This window comes from Rana temporaria, chromosome 1 (genome assembly GCF_905171775.1).
Source record: "Rana temporaria chromosome 1, aRanTem1.1, whole genome shotgun sequence".
Taxonomy (NCBI): Eukaryota; Metazoa; Chordata; class Amphibia; order Anura; family Ranidae; genus Rana; species Rana temporaria.
In genome coordinates this window covers 415,174,332-415,194,884 of record NC_053489.1, presented here as the reverse complement: position 1 = coordinate 415,194,884, position 20,553 = coordinate 415,174,332, and the positions used below count along the sequence as shown (strand labels likewise).

Here is a 20,553-nt window from a genome sequence, read left to right as displayed (position 1 = left end):
CAAGTGAACGCTATTGTGCGCAGGCGCCGTCTCGCTGACACAACAGCTCACCGTAAACTCAGCTGTTGTGATGCGCATGTGCAGTTCGAGCCGGGCACTTCTCGATAGAACACCGGTCCTTAAGTGGTTAAAGCGGGAGTTCACCCGAATTTTTTTTTATTTAACATTAGATTGAGGCTAATTAAGGGGAGCAGAAACGGGTATTTTTTTTAAAATCAATGCCGTACTTACCGTTTTTGAGATAGATGTTCTCCCGCCGCTTCCGGGTATGATCTTCGGGACTGGGCGTTCCTATTTAATTGACAGCCTTCCGACGGTCGCATACAGCGCGTCACCAGTTGCCGATCGTCGGTGCGGCTCTATACGGCGCCTGCACACCGACATTCGGCTACTTTCGGAAACTCGTGACGCGCTGTATGCGACGGTCGGAAAGCTGTCAATCAAATAGGAACGCCCAGTCCCGGGGCCCATACGGGAGAACATCTATCTCGAAAACGGTAAGTACGGCATTGATTTTTAAAAAAATACCCGTTTCTGCTCCCCTTAAATAGCCCCAATCTAATGTTAAAAATTTATTTTTTGGCTGAACCTCCACTTTAAGTATGACTGTGTGAATGAGGCCCCATAATGCTTTGGCGCTTTATCTGACTGAAAACCTGACATTTGGAAAAGGCAATGCTCTTTACTACTATAGAGCCTAAACTAATGTTAGCTCCAAGCAGGGAAAATATGTCTCACTAACATCATTACAGGCGCCCTTATAACCTATAAAACAGAAATAAAACCACGAAACCCTGTCAAGCCGCTCCTAACGCGGGATTAAAAGATAAAAAAACATAAAATGTCTTGTTGCTCTCTTCTAATAAAGCTGTGTTGGCTTGGTCGTCTTCCGCTTCCTCCTCCCCGGTGAAAGGTACTGTGGGAGTTGTAGTTTGTCATCTTTCTCTCGCTCTCTCTTCGGAAAGGTTTTCTCTCCCGGCCGACAAGGAACTGTAGAAGCTGCAGTAGTAGGTGAGGTGAGTAGCTTGTAATTGTATGGGCGCCCGGGATGAGGCGGCGGTGAGGGGGATGTGTGTGACAGTGGAGGAGTGCCCTGTGTGGACAGCAGCCTCTGTATGGACAGCTTTGTCAGTGCAGAGCAGCACAAACCTGCTGACACATTTCAATGGGGGGTGCATCTCCTTGACAAGAATAGGAAGGAAACGGTATTGTGGGTGTGCTTGGGTGTCACTGCTGGATGAGAAGTCACCCTCATTGTGCTGTATTAGAAGACTTCTCACAAATCCCAACTTCTTATACTTCACTGACTTGGGATATTTAAATATGAGAGAATGACTTGTCATTCATATGGAAGATCTCATTCACCTGGGCAGAATAAACGCTGCATTTAGATCCACGGTACAACTGATTGCTTTGTACACCTCGAAACGCAGCACTATAGTAATTAACGCGCCCATACACGCATCTACATAGGAAAACGCCTGCTGCGTTCAGCCGTGCGCAAATGTTAGGACGCAGCTGTAGGCTTTACGCATCTACATATCTAAACGCAAACACTTTAGGCAAGTTTTTTAAGCAGGATCTTGTAGCTGTGCCAGCAAGAACCTTTCTATCATGGAGAAAATGTGTGCCCTAATGAATGATCCCTAATGACTAATACACACGCTGAGAAAAATCGGATAAATCGTACCGCTTTCGGAGCGATCGTCTGATAATGTGATATAAGGATGTGTTCACAAAGCTACGCCAGGAAGCTTACACTGTCTGTGCTAATCGCAGGCAGTGAGACATTTGCCGATCTCTGCAGCTGCGAAACGGGACAATGTCTCCCTGCCTGTGATCAGCGCAGTGCCAACTTCCTAGTGGGCTTTGCAAACATACCGGAGCTCTTACTTAAAGCGGGAGTTCACCCAAAAATCAACTTTCTGCAGTTAGATCCAGCATACTGCTGACATCTGCAGTATGCTGGTCTTTTTTTAAATTTTTTTTCTGGTGCTTATCGTTTTAGCAGTATTTCTTCTATGGCTCCGAGCGGGGATTACTTCCTGGTATAGGCGTTCCCGAAGACAAGCAAGTTGATTGACAGCCTTCGATAGCGCGTCACGGCTTCCGAAAATACACACGAGTGACACTCGGCAATTTACGGCGCCTGCGACGTCAGCTCTACACGGCAGGCGCAGGCGCCGTAAACAGCCAAGTGTCACCTCGGCTATTTTCGGAAGCCGTGACGCGCTATCGAAGGCCGTCAATCAACTTGCTTGCCTTCGGGAATGCCCATTCCCCGCAGGATTCCCCGCTCGGAGCCATAGAAGAAATACTGCTAAAACGATAAGTACCAAAAGAAAAAAAAAAAAAAGACCAGCATACTGCAGATGTCAGCAGTATGCTGGATCTAACTGCAGAAAGTTGATTTTTGGGTGAACTCCCGCTTTAATCTAATCGTTAGTACGCTCCTTTTGAGAGCTGATCGCGACCATTCATGCAAAATTATCTGAAGGGACAAGCAGGAAAAATTGCACAATAACCGAATGAATGGGTTTTCGTGTAATTCGTATGGTTTTTGTATGGGGGGGGGGGGGGGAAATCACATGACCGAGACCACGCATGCTCAGAAATAAAAATACAGTAAGTATGAGCTCAGGACTGTTTGCAACTTGCACGTGCAGAACCTGCCAGGAAGTCGGCAGTGCACAGCGCTAATCGCAGGCAGGAAGACATTTTCCCCGATCCGCGGCTGCAGAGATAGTGGAATGTCTCGCTGCCTGTGATTGGCGCTGTGCAGTGCCAACTTCCTGGCGGGCTCTGCATGTGCTAGCTGCGAACACGCCTGAGCTCAACCTTAAGCCTCGTACACAATCAGATTATCCGACGTTTGTACATTCCATCGGACAATTGTCGGATTTTCCGCGGACAAACGTGGGGATAGCATGCTTTAAAATTGTCTGCCAACAAATGTGTGTTGTCGGATTATCCGATCGTACAAACACGCATGCTCAGAAGCAATGCTCGCCATAAGTACAACATTAGCAGAAGTTGCCCAAAGGGTGGCACTAAAGAGCTGAAAAACCACGTTGTTTTGTGTTCTTTGGCCGACAATTCTTTACTGTTCGCAAAACAAGTTCACGGCCAATGCACTTCGGACAAAAGTCCTACGATTTGTCTGATGAAAATACGATCGTGTGTATGAGGCTGTACTCTACAATACATTACATCACTTCCAAAGTTGTATTCTGTTATACGAGAATTTTCTTAACTGCAGTAACCTATTGGTTTTTGATGTGAGACTAGCATGCAAAAAAAAAAAACCCCAGACGATCATCCGTAATTCTCATTGTGTGTAATAAGAGTGAGCTCAGGCGTGTTCCTAACTCCACGCACCTGCCAGGAAGCTGACACTCTGCAATGCTAATAATAGGCAGTGAGACATTTCCCCATCTGTGCAGTCATGGATCAGAAAATGTCTTGCTGCCTGTGATTAGCGCTGCAGAGTGTCAGCTTCTTGGCGGGCATGTGGAGTTGCGAACGCGCCTGAGCTCATTCTTCGTGTGTAATAGGCTTAAGGCTACGTTTGCACCACCGATTAGGGCCAGTGCGAATATTAGCAACAGGAATCAGAGATTCTTGCTGCAGCTATGTGTGGCCGCGAGCCCCATTCTCTTAAATCACAGTTTGCTGGCGGCCGCTACTAGTTCAACAGCACTGCAGGCAATCGCTGGCTGTGTGGATAACCACACAATAGCTGCCCCTACCAGCGACATGTCATTCAAGGGAATGGGGCAGGCGGCTGCACATAGCCGCTGAGAGCTGAAGTGAAAAACTCTGATTCTTCCAGCTACTATTTCCACCGGCCCTAACTGCCAGTCTGAATGCAACCTTAGGCCTCTTTTCACATGGGGCGGACTCCATTCTCCGATCAGCTCACAGATCCCCTGCTGATCAGAGTGGGCAAATGACTCATCAGTGTTCGCTCAGTTTCCGCACAGCGGTTATGGACAGAGCCCGCTGTCCACTATGGGCGACTGGAAATAAATGGACTCCGCTGCCCATTTACACCTGACTGCCCTCTGATCAGATCCACCTAAACCAAGAAGTTTGCTATAATAAAAAACAAATAATACAAAAAACAAACATGGAAGGGGATCCAACACCCCCCTTCCATGTTTGTTTTGTTTTTGTTTTGTTTTTTGTTATAGCAAACTGTATCAGACCTAGAGGTAGGAAGGGTGTACAGACACAAGTCTTTTTACACCGACCAATTCATAGTAATGCATGGACTTTCCGATTAAGTCTGCCTAAAAACCTGACAGACTAGAGCCTATATCCATATACAATGTAGCACTAAGATTAAAGTGTCTGTAAACCTCAGACATGAAATATAAACAAAGTATATCCCTCTATAGCAGGGGTCTTGAATTAAAATTCAAGGAGGTCCGGTCACTAAAATTTTCTTTGGGCCGAGGTCCGAATCTCAAGATCCCATTTTTCCCCATCACAGTGCTTTTTTACATCAGGTGTCCCCATCACAGAGCTCCTTTACATCAGGTGTCCCCATCACAGAGCTCCTTTACATCAGGTGTCCCCATCATCAATGCATCTCTTTACATCAGGAGTCCCCATCACAGCACCCCTTTACATCAGGGGTCCCCATCACAGCACCCCTTTACATCAGGGGTCCCCATCACAGCACCCCTTTACATCAGGGGTCCCCATCACAGCACCCCTTTACATCAGGGGTCCCCATCACAGCACCCCTTTACATCAGGGGTCCCCATCACAGCACCCCTTTACATCAGGTGTCCCCATCACAGCACCCCTTTACATCAGGTGTCCCCATCACAGAGCTCCTTTACATCAGGTGTCCCCATCACAGCACCCCTTTACATCAGGTGTCCCCATCACAGAGCTCCTTTACATCAGGTGTCCCCATCACAGCACCCCTTTACATCAGGTGTCCCCATCACAGAGCTCCTTTACATCAGGTGTCCCCATCATCAATGCATCTCTTTACATCAGGAGTCCCCATCACAGCACCCCTTTACATCAGGTGTCCCCATCACAGAGCTCCTTTACATCAGGTGTCCCCATCACAGCACCCCTTTACATCAGGTGTCCCCATCACAGAGCTCCTTTACATCAGGTGTCCCCATCATCAATGCATCTCTTTACATCAGGAGTCCCCATCACAGCACCCCTTTACATCAGGGGTCCCCATCACAGCACCCCTTTACATCAGGGGTCCCCATCACAGCACCCCTTTACATCAGGGGTCCCCATCACAGCACCCCTTTACATCAGGGGTCCCCATCACAGCACCCCTTTACATCAGGTGTCCCCATCACAGCACCCCTTTACATCAGGTGTCCCCATCACAGCACCCCTTTACATCAGGTGTCCCCATCACAGCACCCCTTTACATCAGGTGTCCCCATCACAGAGCTCCTTTACATCAGGTGTCCCCATCATCAATGCATCTCTTTACATCAGGAGTCCCCATCACAGCACCCCTTTACATCAGGGGTCCCCATCACAGCACCCCTTTACATCAGGTGTCCCCATCACAGCATCCCTTTACATCAGGTGTCCCCATCACAGCACCCCTTTACATCAGGTGTCCCCATCACAGAGCTCCTTTACATCAGGTGTCCCCAACACAGCACCCCTTTACATCAGGTGTCCCCATCACAGAGCTCCTTTACATCAGGTGTCCCCATCACAGCGCCCCTTTACATCAGGTGTCCCCATCACAGCACCCCTTTACATCAGGTGTCCCCATCACAAAGCTCCTTTACATCAGGTGTCCCCATCACAGCACCCCTTTACATCAGGTGTCCCCATCACAGCACCCCTTTACATCAGGTGTCCCCATTACAGAGCTCCTTTACATCAGGTGTCCCCATCACAGCACCCCTTTACATCAGGGGTCCCCATCACAGCACCCCTTTACATCAGGTGTCCCCATTACAGAGCTCCTTTACATCAGGGGTCCCCATCACAGCACCCCTTTACATCAGGTGTCCCCATCACAGAGCTCCTTTACATCAGGTGTCCCCATCACAGCACCCCTTTATATCAGGTGTCCCCATCACAGCACCCCTTTACATCAGGTGTCCCCATTACAGAGCTCCTTTACATCAGGTGTCCCCATCACAGCACCCCTTTACATCAGGTGTCCCCATCACAGCACCCCTTTACATCAGGTGTCCCCATCACAGCATCCATTTACATCAGGTGTCCCCATCACAGCACCCCTTTACATCAGGTGTCCCCATCACAGCATCCCTTTACATCAGATGTCCCCATCACAGCATCCATTTACATCAGGGGTCCCCATCACAGCACCCCTTTACATCAGGGGTCCCCATCACAGCACACCTTTACATCAGGTGTCCCCATCACAACATCACTTTACATCAGGTGTCCCCATCACAGCATCCCTTTATATCAGGTGTCCCCATCACAGCACCCCTTTACACCAGGTGTCCCCATCACAGTGCCCCTTTACATCAGATGTCCCCATCAGAGTCCCCCTTAACATAAAATAAGGGTCACGCCGATGGGCACATTTTATGTTAAGGTACACTCTAATGGACAAGTTTTATGTTAAGGGACATCCTGATGGGCACATTTTATATAAAGGGGCACACTGATGGGCACAAGAAAACGTGTCCCTTAACATAAAATCTGCCCATCAGAGTGCTCCTTAATACAAAATGTGCCCATCAGTGTTGCTCTTAAAATAAAATATGCCCATCAGAGTGCCCCTTAACAAAAAATGTTCCCATCAGCATGCCCCTTAACATAAAATAAGGGTCACGCTGATGGGCACCTTTTATGTTAAGGGACACTCTGATGGGCACATTTTATTTTAGGGGTACGCTGATGGGTATATTTTTAATGTGTATGCTGATGGGCATATTTTATGTTAAGGGGCACTCTGATGGGCACAACAAAATGTGTCCATCAGTGTGCCCCTTAACAAAATATGCTCATCAGTGTGCACATTCAAAATATACCCATCAGCGTACCCCTTAAAATAAACTGTGCCCATCAGAGTGCCCCTTAATATAAAATTCGTCCATCAGAGTGTCCCTTAACATAAAAAAAAGCTGCCCATCAGCGTGACCATTATTAAGTATGCCCAGCAGTGTACACAATAACAAATCTGCCCATTAGTGACAACTAATTAACTTGTCACATACCTTGCATGCAAGATGGGCGAAAGCTGCACGATAAGGAGAGCCCGGGACCGCGAGTAGCAGGGGGGCGGGGCGCGCATGGGACGTCACGCCCCAATCTCGCAAAGAGAGCCAGGAGTGGACCCGCAAGCTGTAGGGGGCGGGGCACGCACGTGACGTCACGCCCTGTGAGCGCAAGCTTGTCTTCTCCACTCTCAGCGTCACTGGTTGCTGTGGAAACCCGCGGCCCCAGCAAACGCTGACATTTAAAATTATTCTGGCGGCATGGCGGTCCGGGCAGAAGCGCCACCCGGGCCGGACTCGGACCGCGGGCCGCCATTTAGTGACGGCTGCTCTATAGTGTGTACTTGTCTCACTCCAGAGCACTTAAAGTGGTTGTAAACCCTGTTGCACCGCTTGTACCTACGGGTAAGCATATAGGTGCTGTAAATATCTCCTAAACTTGCACAGTTTAGGAGATGCTTGCCGTATATGCTTGCGCCAATGTCATCGTTGCATGTGAACTGAAGAAACCGCTTGATTGTGCCGTTTTCTAAAGGGAAATAACTCCAGGAGACATGATGGCGGTGTACAAGGACCACTGCAACGGCTTTGATCTAAGGTAAGTGTTTCATAATGTGCTAGTATGCCATACATACTAGCTCATTATGCCTTTTGTCTTGCAGGTGTGGTTTTTTTTTTTTTTTTTTACATGGTTTACAACCACTTTAAGTGGCATTTCTGTCTACTGCTTTGTTCCTCTGTTATCAGCATGAATCAATTCTGATGAGTTTTCCTGACACCAAGAGAAAATGGGTGACAGGGGAGGGGTCGCTAGCACAGGCCTGTGATTGGCACCCTCAGCTCTCTTCCTGTGTGCTGTGAGGAGGGGTGTGTCCTTCCCTCCAATCAGTTTCAAGAGATCCCCTCACTAAACTCAGAGGGTAACTTCAGCTCTCAGACCCCTTTTTTCTGACCTGTCAGCCTGTATAAATTCAGCACTTTAGACGAAGAGAAGACTGCAGATAAGCAAAGAGTTTGAGTATAGCCTCAGATTGATTTAATTAGAAAAAGTAAAATGTACCATCATCCGAAATTAATTAGGAAAAAGAGGGGCACCAGAAATAGAGGGGTAGCGGCTGCTAGTACCACAGACTCACACAGGCTATTACCCAGTAAAGATGTGTATCAATGGACTTTCTCGGTACTGATAACATGAGTCGGTATAGTAAAAATTACATTTATTATACATAAAAACATACAGTGTTCCATATATAAAACAAGGCTAGGACTAACAACCTCACATAGAGATACAGAAGTGTTGTTACAGACGGAAAAGGGCCGTAGGGTATCAGAAGTTGTGGGGGCGAGTCCTAGAGGAACCTCTACCGGTTTCGCGGCTGACCGCTTCTTCAGGAGGTATAGTCCGGAGTCAAGGACCGTAGTGCAAGTTTCGCTGACCAAGGTCCACTGTAGCGAACAAGGGGGAACAAAAGTAGGTAAAACTCTATGCTGGTAAAAGCAATAGAATAAGGGTGGCTAGGGAACGGGCATCAAGGCAGGTAATTGATATGGAGTGGCAAACAGCTGAAGGTAATCAGCTGAGGACTGCAACAAAGAATTCCCCAACACTGAAACAGTGAAGGTTTAGAGGAACCAACAGTCAGGTTACCGCACTGCAATGCAGCGTCCCAGCGTTCAGCCCTAGGAGAGACACAGAGGAGCAAGCATATACGGCAAGCATCTCCTAAACTGTGCAAGTTTAGGAGATATTTACAGCACCTATATGCTTACCCGTAGGTACAAGCGGTGCAACAGGGTTTACAACCACTTTAAGTGCTCTGGAGTGAGACAAGTACACACTATAGAGGGATATACTTTGTTTATATTTCATGTCTGAGGTTTACAGACACTTTAATCTTAGTGCTACATTGTATATGGATATAGGCTCTAGTCTGTCAGGTTTTTAGGCAGACTTGATCGGAAAGTCCATGCATTACTATGAATTGGTCGGTGTAAAAAGACTTGTGTCTGTTTACACCCTTCCTACCTCTAGGTCTGATACAGTTTGCTAAAACAAAACAAAAACAAAACAAACATGGAAGGGGGGTGTTGGATCCCCTTCCATGTTTGTTTTTTGTATTATTATTTGTTTTTTATTATAGCAAACTTCTTGGTTTAGGTGGATCTGATCAGAGGGCAGTCAGGTGTAAATGGGCAGCGGAGTCCATTTATTTCCAGTCGCCCATAGTGGACAGCGGGCTCTGTCCATAACCGCTGTGCGGAAACTGAGCGAACACTGATGAGTCATTTGCCCACTCTGATCAGCAGGGGATCTGTGAGCTGATCGGAGAATGGAGTCCGCCCCATGTGAAAAGAGGCCTAAGGTTGCATTCAGACTGGCAGTTAGGGCCGGTGGAAATAGTAGCTGGAAGAATCAGAGTTTTTCACTTCAGCTCTCAGCGGCTATGTGCAGCCGCCTGCCCCATTCCCTTGAATGACATGTCGCTGGTAGGGGCAGCTATTGTGTGGTTATCCACACAGCCAGCGATTGCCTGCAGTGCTGTTGAACTAGTAGCGGCCGCCAGCAAACTGTGATTTAAGAGAATGGGGCTCGCGGCCACACATAGCTGCAGCAAGAATCTCTGATTCCTGTCGCTAATATTCGCACTGGCCCTAATCGGTGGTGCAAACGTAGCCTTAAGCCTATTACACACGAAGAATGAGCTCAGGCGCGTTCGCAACTCCACATGCCCGCCAAGAAGCTGACACGCTGCATGGCAGTGCGGTAACCTGACTGTTGGTTCCTCTAAACCTTCACTGTTTCAGTGTTGGGGAATTCTTTGTTGCAGTCCTCAGCTGATTACCTTCAGCTGTTTGCCACTCCATATCAATTACCTGCCTTGATGCCCGTTCCCTAGCCGCCCTTATTCTATTGCTTTTACCAGCATAGAGTTTTTTACCTACTTTTGTTCGCTACGGTGGACCTTGGTCAGCGAAACTTGCACTACGGTCCTTGACTCCGGACTATACCTCCTGAAGAAGCGGTCAGCCGCGAAACCGGTAGAGGTTCCTCTAGGACCCCCCCCCCCCCAACTTCTGATACCCTACGCCCCTTTTCCGTCTGTAACAACACTTCTGTATCTCTATGTGAGGTTGTTGGTCCTAGCCTTGTTTTATATATGGAACACTGTATGTTTTTATGTATAATGTAATTTTTACTATACCGACTCATGTTATCAGTACCGAGAAAGTCCATTGATACACATCTTTACTGGGTAATAGCCTGTGTGAGTCTGTGGTACTAGCAGCCGCTACCCCTCTAAGACTGCAGATAAAAAGGTTCAATTTATGAAGGATTATTTGTTTTAATCTCTGTGTATCACCTGAGGATAGTCCCTTCACTGAGTATATGTTAGGGTTTACAACCACCTTAAACAATTGGTGAATTCGACCTTTTCCCATGGCTCAGACACAGCAGCGTTAGCCATTGGCTCCTGCTGCTGTCACTCAGAGCTAGTGAGCAGGAACGAGGGGCAGGGCTGAGCCATTTAAAACACAGAACATGTCTCAGAAGCGAGCCCATATGAGCGCCTCTATAGCAAGGAATTTGCTATGTGGGCACTCGGCTAAGAGCGGCAGGGTACCTGAGAAATGAGGGCTTGGGGCTGGTCTGTGCAAAGCCATTGCACAGAGCAAGTAACTATAAAAATGTTTTTTTTTTTTTTTAACTTTTCCATTTACAATCACTTTGAGTACTAATTGGAAGGGCCTAGCTGCTATAATTACATGACCAGCTCAAGTGCTGTATAATAAGAGTGACAATACAGGGCAAAGCAGTAGGTTCACTTTAATGGCAGCCCTTCTAGCCGCACATACCTTTCTTCCTTTTTCCTTTCTGTACATCTGCCAAAACAGCCTGGATAACCTCCAGATTGCAAGTTGGCGCTTATGTTTGGTTCAGGACTCTCCCCTTGCTACATATGACAGTCCTAGGCTCCTGAGCAGCTAAGTACCAGTGCTGTCACTTGATTTCAATACACTACTTCCTCAAATGTAATGTTCCCCTCTCCATGCCCTCCTTGACTTTTCCACCAAGATCAATAATACAACTATCAATCCCTCCCCTCACACCAGGGTACTAGATGTAATCCTGGACTCTGACCTGTCCTTTCTGGCCCATATCTAATCGCTGTCAAGTTTGTAGACTTCACTTCTGTAACATCTCTAAAATGAAAAATGGAAAACCTCAAAAGGTGCAGGATATTTAGGACAACAAAAATTGAACTCAAAACGTCATAAAAAATATACAATCTCTATACATCTCTAAAATGTGCCTTTCTTTAACTAATGAAACCACCAAGTTTCTCATTCACTCCCTTGTTCCCTCTCTTCTTGACTATTGCGATTCTCTTCTCGTAGGCCTACCTCTCCATAGGCTGTATCCTCTTCAGTCTATTGTGAATGCTGCTGCCAAACTCGTCTACCTTGCTAAACGCTCAGTGTCCACCATTCCTCCCTGCCAATCCCTGCACTGGCTTTCCATTGTCCAGCAAATTAAATTTAAAATGCTAACATACAAAGCCATCCACAACTCTGCTCCAAGCTACATCACCAATCCATCATCAATAGTCCTCCCAAGACCTCCTGCTCTCTAGATCCCTTGTTTCCTCCTCTTCTCATACGCATCTCCAGGACTTTTACAGAGCCTCTCCTATCCTCTGGAAACTCTACCTCAATCTGTCCGACTGTCTGACCACCTTTTGGGCGATCCCTGAAAACTCATTTGAGCCACGGCTCTATAGGGGTTGATTTACTAAATCAACCCCCATAGGGCCACTACAGATGGCTCCGGTAGGCGGAGACCTCTGGAACGCGACAGGAGGGGAGTGTTCACCTCTCCTGCCGCAGATTTTAATAGTGATCTTTTCCTGCGAATCTGCCTTGGAGACCACTTTTATCTTAACCGCTTGCCGACCAGCCGCCGCAGGTCGGCTCTTTCTCGCGGACCGTCATAGCTGTATGCCTGCCCCTTTAAGTGGGATAGCAGGCACGCGCTGCACAGCAGGGGTGCCGATACTCGTGTAAACACACACAACCCTGTTCGGAGAGAAGAGGAGATGCAGATTGTGAGTTCCTACAAGCTGGGAACCACGATCTGTCATCTCCTATAGTGAGTCCCCTCCCCCCACAGTTAGAACACACATTAGGGAACACAGTTTACCCCTTGATCGCCCCCTAGAGTTAACCCCTTTCCTTGCCAGTGACACTTACACAGTAATCTGTGCATTTTTATAGCACTAATTGCTGTATAAATGCCAATGGTCCCAAAAATGTGTCAAAAGTGTCCGATATGTCCGCCATAATCTCGCAGTCCCGATTAAAAACCGCAGATTGCTGCCATTACTAGTTAAAAAAAATAAATAATGATATATAATAACATTTACATAAATCTATCTATTTGTCGATTGTTTTTTTTTTTAATTACCAAAAATATGTAGAACAATACATATCGGCCTGAACTGAGGAAAACATTGCTTTTTTTGTCACTATTTTGTTTATAGCTGCAAAAAATAAAAACTGCAGAGGTGATCAAATAAAAGCTGTATTTGTGGGGGGAAAAAGGACGTACTTTTTGTTTGGGTACAGTGCTGCACTACCGCGCAGTTGTCAGTTAAAGCGACGCAGTGCCGAATCGCAAAAAAATGCTCTGGTAATTGAGCAGCCAATTCTTCCGGGGCTGAAGTGGTTAAAGCGGACCACTCGCTGTTTAAAAAAATACCAGGGTTATGGCACCTATATGCTGCCATAACCCCGGTATTTAATGTCAAAGTAACGACGGGCGATCTGAAAGTGGTTAAGAAGCAAATGTTTGTTTTTTTTTTTTTTTATTAAAACCTGACAAATTTTTTAAGAAGGCAGTGATGATGATGATGATGACCTACATTATTGCTGTAAATTTCATCTGGCAAAGTGATATATAGAAATATTATTTTTATTTAAAAAAATATATATTTTTCTCGATTAGCTATTTAACAATTGAATGGGAAAATGTGTTATTTTGTGACTCTTTAGTAATCGGTTTCTTTTTAGAGTTGTTTAATATGACAAAATACACAGGTTGCAGTCAAAAGTTGTTTCCAGAATAGTTTTGGTAATAGAAGTCACAGTAAATCTCGTTTTCAGGCCTTGGGATGACCATGCAGTTATCTCACTGCCCTCTAATGTCAATGTTTTGCAGAGCAGGGAAAAAGTCAGAATGGCAGCAGACTCAATGGAAATTGATGACGGGCTTTATAGGTGAGTGCTGTATATATGTGGTTTGATGTCACAAACTAAAAGGTTATGCACTATAATGCAATACACACATTTTATAGTGTTTATTAAAAAAGGGGGGGGGGGACTTCTAGTAATGTTCAGTGTAAATGCTACGTTTGGAAGGAAATTACATGCTAACAGTCTTTTGTGAAATACTATATAAATACAAAGGTAATATTTTTAACACCATAAAAAAAAAATTTATTATAGAAACGAAGCCAGCATTAGGATTGTGATAATTCACTGTTGTACTTTGGATTGAGACTGGGTTCACAATGCCACTACTGAATTGTGACTTGCTTGCGACTTTATGAACCGAACTTTGTGCAAATTGTGATGAAGTTGCCCCAAAGTAGTGCAGGAACATTTTTGCGACTTGAGTCGCATTGATTAGGACGGTTCCATTGCAGTTAATGGGGTACAACTTGTCACCTGACTTCAAACTCTTAAGTCGAATGACAAATCGTGGCAGTGTGAACAGAGCCTGAAGTGTACATTTAGATACTATAGGCGTTCCCCAGGTTACAAACATCCTACTTACTAACAAAGGGAGACAACAGGAAGTGAGGGGGAATTCACTCCTGTAAGAGTTATCATGGGGGGAAAAAAATTGTCTCCACAGAAGCTTTCACCAATCCTTGTTTCCACAACAACCCAAAATTTTCAAAATCCAATTGTCATTGGGACAGAACGTGAGGTGAAATCTTCTGAACAGGGGCACAGACGGCAAAACAAATATTAAAGGGGTGTTACTCCTTCCCTATGCTATCCAAAAAGCTTAAACGTTATTTTTTTTTTTGGCTGGAGGTACACTTATAGGAAGTATACCCCAGGTTTTTTTTTTCTTCTCTGCAAAAGTTAAAACATACTGTGCTAGTATGCATCACAGGACTTCTGGCAGGAGCAATCCCAGCAGTACCGTGGGCAAATACCCCTTTTTGAGGCGCCTCCAGGCCAATATTCTGAGCAACTGGGACGGGACACAGGAATTGCTGGACGGGACGTTCTGCCTATCCCCGAAGACCAAGAGGTCTCTGTGGTGGTGGAGGGACAAAGAAAACTTGGTGCGGGGTCTTCAGTGGTCACTTCCGGTGTTAGTCTGTATCACCAGTGCACACTGGGAGTCAAGGGTAGCCCAAGGGCACTGGGCCAAAACGTAGTCCCAAAGATAAGCCAACTGGAGGGAGTTACAGGCGATCTGGGAGGTGCTGAGGGCGTTTGCCAAAGAGTTGAAGAGCCATCGCGTATGAGTCCTCTCGGACAGTATGGTGGTGGTGTCTTATATAAACAAACAGTGGGGGACACTGTGTCCTTCCTTAATCAGGCTTGCATGCACCATTTTTACTTGGGCCAAGAGGAACCTAGGGTCAATTTCTGCAGTTCACCTAAAGGGAGTGGACAGACATCTGGTGGACTTTCTGAGCCGTATTCCAGCCGTCTCTGAGTTTTTAAAGGATGGCGCGGACCAAGGTCTTGCTATTCGTACATTGAAAGTTCAGGAATTGGCATTGTCTGGGTTTTTGTTTTTTTGTTTTTTGGAACAAGCTCTGGTGTTAGACCTGTTAGTCAGCAGGTTCTTTAAGGGGTTAGCCAGAATTAGACCCACTCCATTCAAGATTCTGCCAAAGTGGGATTTGTCAATGGTATTGAAAGTCTGGATAAAACGTTCGCAAGAGGAAGAGCTGTCCTTAAAGTGGGCCACCCTCAAAGCTGTTTATTTTTTTAATGGCAATCTCCACAGCCAGGAGCATTAGTGTGCTGCAGGCACTGTCTATTAAAGGGCCTTCCTGCAAATTTTTGAGGACGAACTGATAATGTGTGCAGACCCGGGGTTCTTGCCTAAGGTGGTTTCTAAATTCCACAGGACTCAGGAGATCGTTTTGCCTTCTTTCTGTGCTTCTTCCAAAAGAAGCAGAATTCCACCAACTGGATGCGAGGGACAGTTTCTTGCGTTATTTTGAATTGTCTGAAGGCATTAGAAAATCTAAAGCACTATTCATTTTTTACATTCCAGAAAAAATTAGGGTTCCAAGCTTCGAAGGGCACAATTGCCTGTTGGATCAAACAAGCTATTGTGGAATCTTAAAAGATATTTAAAAAAAGCAATGCCCTTTTTTCCCTGATGGCTCACTCCACATGGGCACTATCTGCTTCTTGGGTGGTGCGAACTGGGGCAACACCACAAAAAATTTGCCGGGCAGCAAGATGGTAAAGCTACTTGACATTCATGAAGCATTATAGATTGGACCTTATCTCAGCGCAAGATCAAGCGCTTGGGAGAAAGGTCCTCCAGGCAGAAAGCATGTTTTGGATTAGGTTGGCAATGTCTTGTTACCTATTTCTCATATAACAGGTTTCCTTTAAAGCAACCTTGCCATTCACATTACAAAACCCAAATGCAACTTGCTTGCAAGAGCTGTTTTTGCTCACCCCTACAGCAGCCCTTGTCTCCTTCCTTCCCTCTGTTCCAGTGCTGCAGCCTTTATATGACTCATCAGGATTCAACCCTTGCTGGAGCACCACATGCCTGTTTACCCCCCCTGCGGACTGTGCTCCTATTCTCTGGCATCTGTCTCTCCAGCATAAAATAATTTAAAATGTAAGTTCACCTTTTCAAAAAATAATTAAAAGGTGAATTACCACAGTACACACTTTCCAAATCAAATTCTGGAAGAAAAATTTCTGTTTTCAGAAACTCATGTGCCTGAGGCCTAAAAGTGTAACGTAAAACAAGGAAGTCAACTATTTTCATGCTGCCTGTGAATATTCAGATTTGGCTGCTTTTATATTCCTTTTTACAAAAGAAATGCATGAACTAGACACCTACTCTAGCCAATTTGATATATGGTATATTTTATATTATTTTGGATCGGCGAAAACTATTTGAAATGTTGTGGGGGTTTTTTATGCAAGGAATTTTGCAGTACACCTACTATATAATTTTTTATTTCTTTTTTGTTATCCGTACTGCATTTTTGATGGGATCAATGCATTCTTGTACCTTGTGTTTTTAATATCTACTTGTAAATGTATTTTGAATGTTTTGGGACTTTTTATTTTGTAATTTCAGCCGCCAGAGGTATGTCTTGGGAGACACAGCCATGCAAAAAATGGCCCAGTCCCATGTTTTCCTTTGTGGGATGGGAGGACTTGGCATTGAGATAGGTAAGGTTGGTGTGTGTGTGTGTGTGTGTGTGTGTGTGTGTGTGTGTGTGTGTTTGTTTGTTTGTTTGTTTTTATTTATAATTTTTTATTTGTTTTAAGGGCCTTTTCATCCATCCGTTTTTCTGATGAAAAACGGACATACGTGTATCCCTATGGGATTGCGGATGTCAGCAGATGAACATCCAATCACATGAGTCTCCGCTATGCTCCATTTTTGCAGATGGAGAAAAATACTATTTTTCCATCCGTCATCGGATTGGATGAACACGGACAGATGGTCCCCCATAGAGGAGAGCGGAGATCTGTGTGCAGGGACGGCCCTGTCATCTGCCGGCTCAGCGGGGATCAACGGAGCGATCCCCGCTGAGCAAGCGGATGTTAAAGGGACGGATCCTCACAGGATTCGTACGTGTGAAAGGACCCTAATTCCTACCCTTCTTAATCGGTAGCAATGTTGCAAAAATAATAAGGTGCATGTTATATTTAGTGTAATGTTTTTGAGAAGTGCTATTCCTCACTTGTAATGTTTCAACTTGTAGAAGTTCGGGCTCTTGCATACGGCACCAAAAAATGCAACATTGTTAATTTAATTTAAATAATTTTTTTTATGTGTCTGTACACAAATGCAATTTGATGTCAGTAAACTAGCAACATTTTCAGATCAGTAAAAAATGTGGCTAGTGTTTTACATATATACTTTCAGAAATTGCGCTCTTCCTACAAATCTGGGAGAAGAAGCATTCTGGAATATTGCCCTTCTGTACGCATGTAAACACGAGCACTATATGGACCAAATTCACTTTTATTTATTTATTTTTTTTACTCGGGAACTTTCCTGTGCAAGATGGCTTAAAGGGGTTGTAAACCCTTGTGTTTTTTTTTTTTTTACCTTTAATGCATCCTATGCATTAAGGTGAAAAAAAATTCTGATAGTGTCCGGCCCCCTAGCCCTTCCGTTTTACTCACCTGAGCCCTGTAATTTCCACAGCAGAGATGCGCTCTTCTCTGCCCAGGGTTCTCGACTCTTGATTGGATAGATTGGTTGCAGCGCAGCCATTGGCTCCCTCTGCTGTCAGTCAAATTCAATGGGGCGCTCAGCCATTCAGAGAAAGTGATGTATTCTATCAATGAATACAAAGCTTCTTCTGAGTCAGAGAGATGGGCTGATAATGTTACAACCTCTGACTTAGTCAGTCAGAAGAAGCTTTGTATTCATTGATAGAATGCATTGCTTTCTCTAAGGCCCCTTTCACACTAGGGCAGGAGGCGAGGTGGCGGTAAAGCGCCGCTATTTTTAGTGGCGTTTTACCGCTAATTTCGCGGCGCTATTCGGCCACTAGCAGGACTGAAAAAGGGTTAAAAACCGCCCCAAAGCGCCTCTGCAGAGGCGCTTTGCTGGCGGTATAGCCGCGGTGTCCCATTGCTTAAATGGGCGGGAGTGGCGGTATAAACACCGCTCCAAAGATACGGCTAGTAGGACTTTTTTTTTTCTGTCCTGCCAGTGCACTGTTCCAGTGTGAAGGCCCTCAGGATTTCACACTGGAGAAACAGCGGCCGTTGTTTCAGGTCAGTTTGCAGGCGCTATTTTTAGCGCAATATCACCTACAAACTGCCCCAGTGTGAAAGAGGTCTAAATGGCTGAGCGCCGCTCAGATAGACTTTACTGTGTTCCGGGTATGAGATTGGAAGTCTTGGCTCAAACCCGGAACACAGTCTTGTATACTGTATGTAGCCTCAGCTACGTACAGTTTTTACTGCACATCGAGTGGCCTCACATGTTGGTGAGGGAACTGGAACTATGTGAAGTTTAACAAAAGCTGAAGTTCAGCTAACCGCAATGACTCCTGAAATTAGGCAGGCCATAGATAATATGATTTTTCTCTCCTGCAACCACGGGGTCAGTGTTGATGGGAGAATTCCTCCCGTGGAGCTGTTGTTGCTTATTGCTGGCGGCTACAGCCACTGGCAATAATACTAAAAATGCGACATGCTGGTTGTACACAAGTCGATCGATGGCTTGACTTGGGTGCAATCAGCCTGCCCATGAATGGATCGAATCCCTGGCTTGGCTTAATGTATTTATTTTGTGAAAACTGGTTTGCTTTTAGAGATAAATGCATAAAACCGTTGCTGTAATCGGCTCAGCCAGAATAAATCTGTTAATAAGGTTATTATCAAAGTCCATTTTAGAATCTCCATCATGAACAACCAATTTGCATTTCCAAAGCTAGGATTTGAAACAATACCAGCCCTTAGTATGCTACATTTTGAGAGCCACCTGTCTTGGTTTATGACACTGCATTAGTTCTGAGTATCTTGTAATACTGACCTCCTCTTCTCTCTCTTTTATTTATTTTTATTTATTTTTTATTAACTTTATAATAATATTGACATTTTTTGGCCTCATTGTAGCTGATTTTCTTTCTCATTTTAGCCAAGAACATTGTTTTAGCTGGGATAAAGGTAAGTTGTTTCATATGTACCTGCTTTCGTTATAATCAAATGAATTGGGTGATGATGGTTATAATGGAATGTTTATTTTATCAGGCGTTGACAATCCATGACACCAAACATTGTGAACTATGGGATCTTGGAACAAATTTTTTTATCAAAGAGGAGGATGTCAAGAATCAAAAAACTAGGTTAGAAAACAATATCTTACACGTTTATTACAAGTATGAGCTTAGAACAGACTTCATGATGTAGCCTGTGGTTAGCAGTTAGCAGGCTTCATATAATGAAGTTCGAAAACCTTTTAGCATTTAAATCGGTTGCGCAAGCGTGCTTTGGCTTGGATTCCTCATAACTCAATGAATGCAGTTAGAATATATTTGTATTGTGAACAAAGCCATCTTGAAACAAATCTAGTTACAATCCTTTATTGCAGAGCCGAAGCATGCCTTCACCACATTTCAGAGCTTAACCCTTATGTCCAAGTGACATTATCTACAGCGCCAATGGATGAATCCGCTGATCTTTCATTCCTGAGACAGTACCAGGTATTACCTAGCAGTCTATAAGCTTTCAGTTTCTATAGATAAATGGCGTTCACTTGCTAATTCTGTATTTATATTTTTACTTAGTGTGTCATACTGACTGAAACAAGGCTTTCCTTGAGGAAAAAGATCAATAACTTTTGTCATGATCAACAACCACCTATAAAGGTAATGCTTTCAATATTACAAATGCTAGCTCATAAAAAAAAATCAAAATAAAAAATCAACAAAAGCTCTATATATACACAAATGCAGCCTCCTGTCTCTTTGCACATAACTCGCCTCAACTCTTCCTTTTCTTTGCTGTTCCTTGGTCTCGCCACCTAAAACAGATCATAGAAATCCCTTGCCATTTCCCCAAGTGAGCAAAGTGATATTAACCACTTTAATACCGGGCGCTTTCACCCCCTTCCTGCCCAGGCCAATTTTTTTCTGCTTTCAGCGCTGTCACACTTTTGATAATTTAACAGTGATGCAACATTGTACAATATATATATATATATATATATATATATATATATATATATATTTTTTTTTTTTGTTTTCACAAATTCTTCTGGTGGTATTTGATCACCACTGGGTTATTTTATTTATCTTTTCTAAACAAATAAGAAAAAAAAAAAATGTTGAAGACATTTTTTTCTTCTTCTTCATTTCTGTTACTGATTGGCACTGATGAGGGTGCACTGAGGGGCAATGGTGAGCACTGATGCCCGGCACTAATGATTATCAGCGCAGACCCCCCCTCCGTCAGGAGAGCCGTGTGCACGAGTGGCTTGCTGGTGCTCCTAGCTCCTCTTCTTCCTTGAGTGCCCCCCCCCTTTTTTTTTTTTTTTTTTTTGTATGTTTTTAATGCATTTTACCATGATCCAGTACAATTCTTTGCAGAAAAAATGCAG

The 20,553-nt window shown here is 44.7% G+C and overlaps 1 protein-coding gene across 2 annotated transcripts in view; it reads left to right on the top strand.

Annotated features, from left to right (window-relative positions):
- The first annotated feature begins 872 nt into the window (after window positions 1–872).
- The window catches only part of UBA6 (ubiquitin like modifier activating enzyme 6), an 88,806-nt gene continuing 69,125 nt past the window's right edge, over window positions 873–20,553 (top strand). The window contains exons 1-7 of one of the 2 annotated variants that reach the window (XM_040324754.1): window positions 873–1,016; window positions 13,417–13,475; window positions 16,564–16,658; window positions 19,093–19,121; window positions 19,206–19,300; window positions 19,546–19,657; window positions 19,742–19,822. In XM_040324754.1, the coding sequence (XP_040180688.1) occupies window positions 13,435–13,475; window positions 16,564–16,658; window positions 19,093–19,121; window positions 19,206–19,300; window positions 19,546–19,657; window positions 19,742–19,822 (453 nt within the window). In that variant the 5' untranslated portion in view covers window positions 873–1,016; window positions 13,417–13,434. The remainder of the gene's footprint in view (window positions 1,017–13,416; window positions 13,476–16,563; window positions 16,659–19,092; window positions 19,122–19,205; window positions 19,301–19,545; window positions 19,658–19,741; window positions 19,823–20,553) is intronic. The other variant, XM_040324745.1, reaches the window with a different exon arrangement.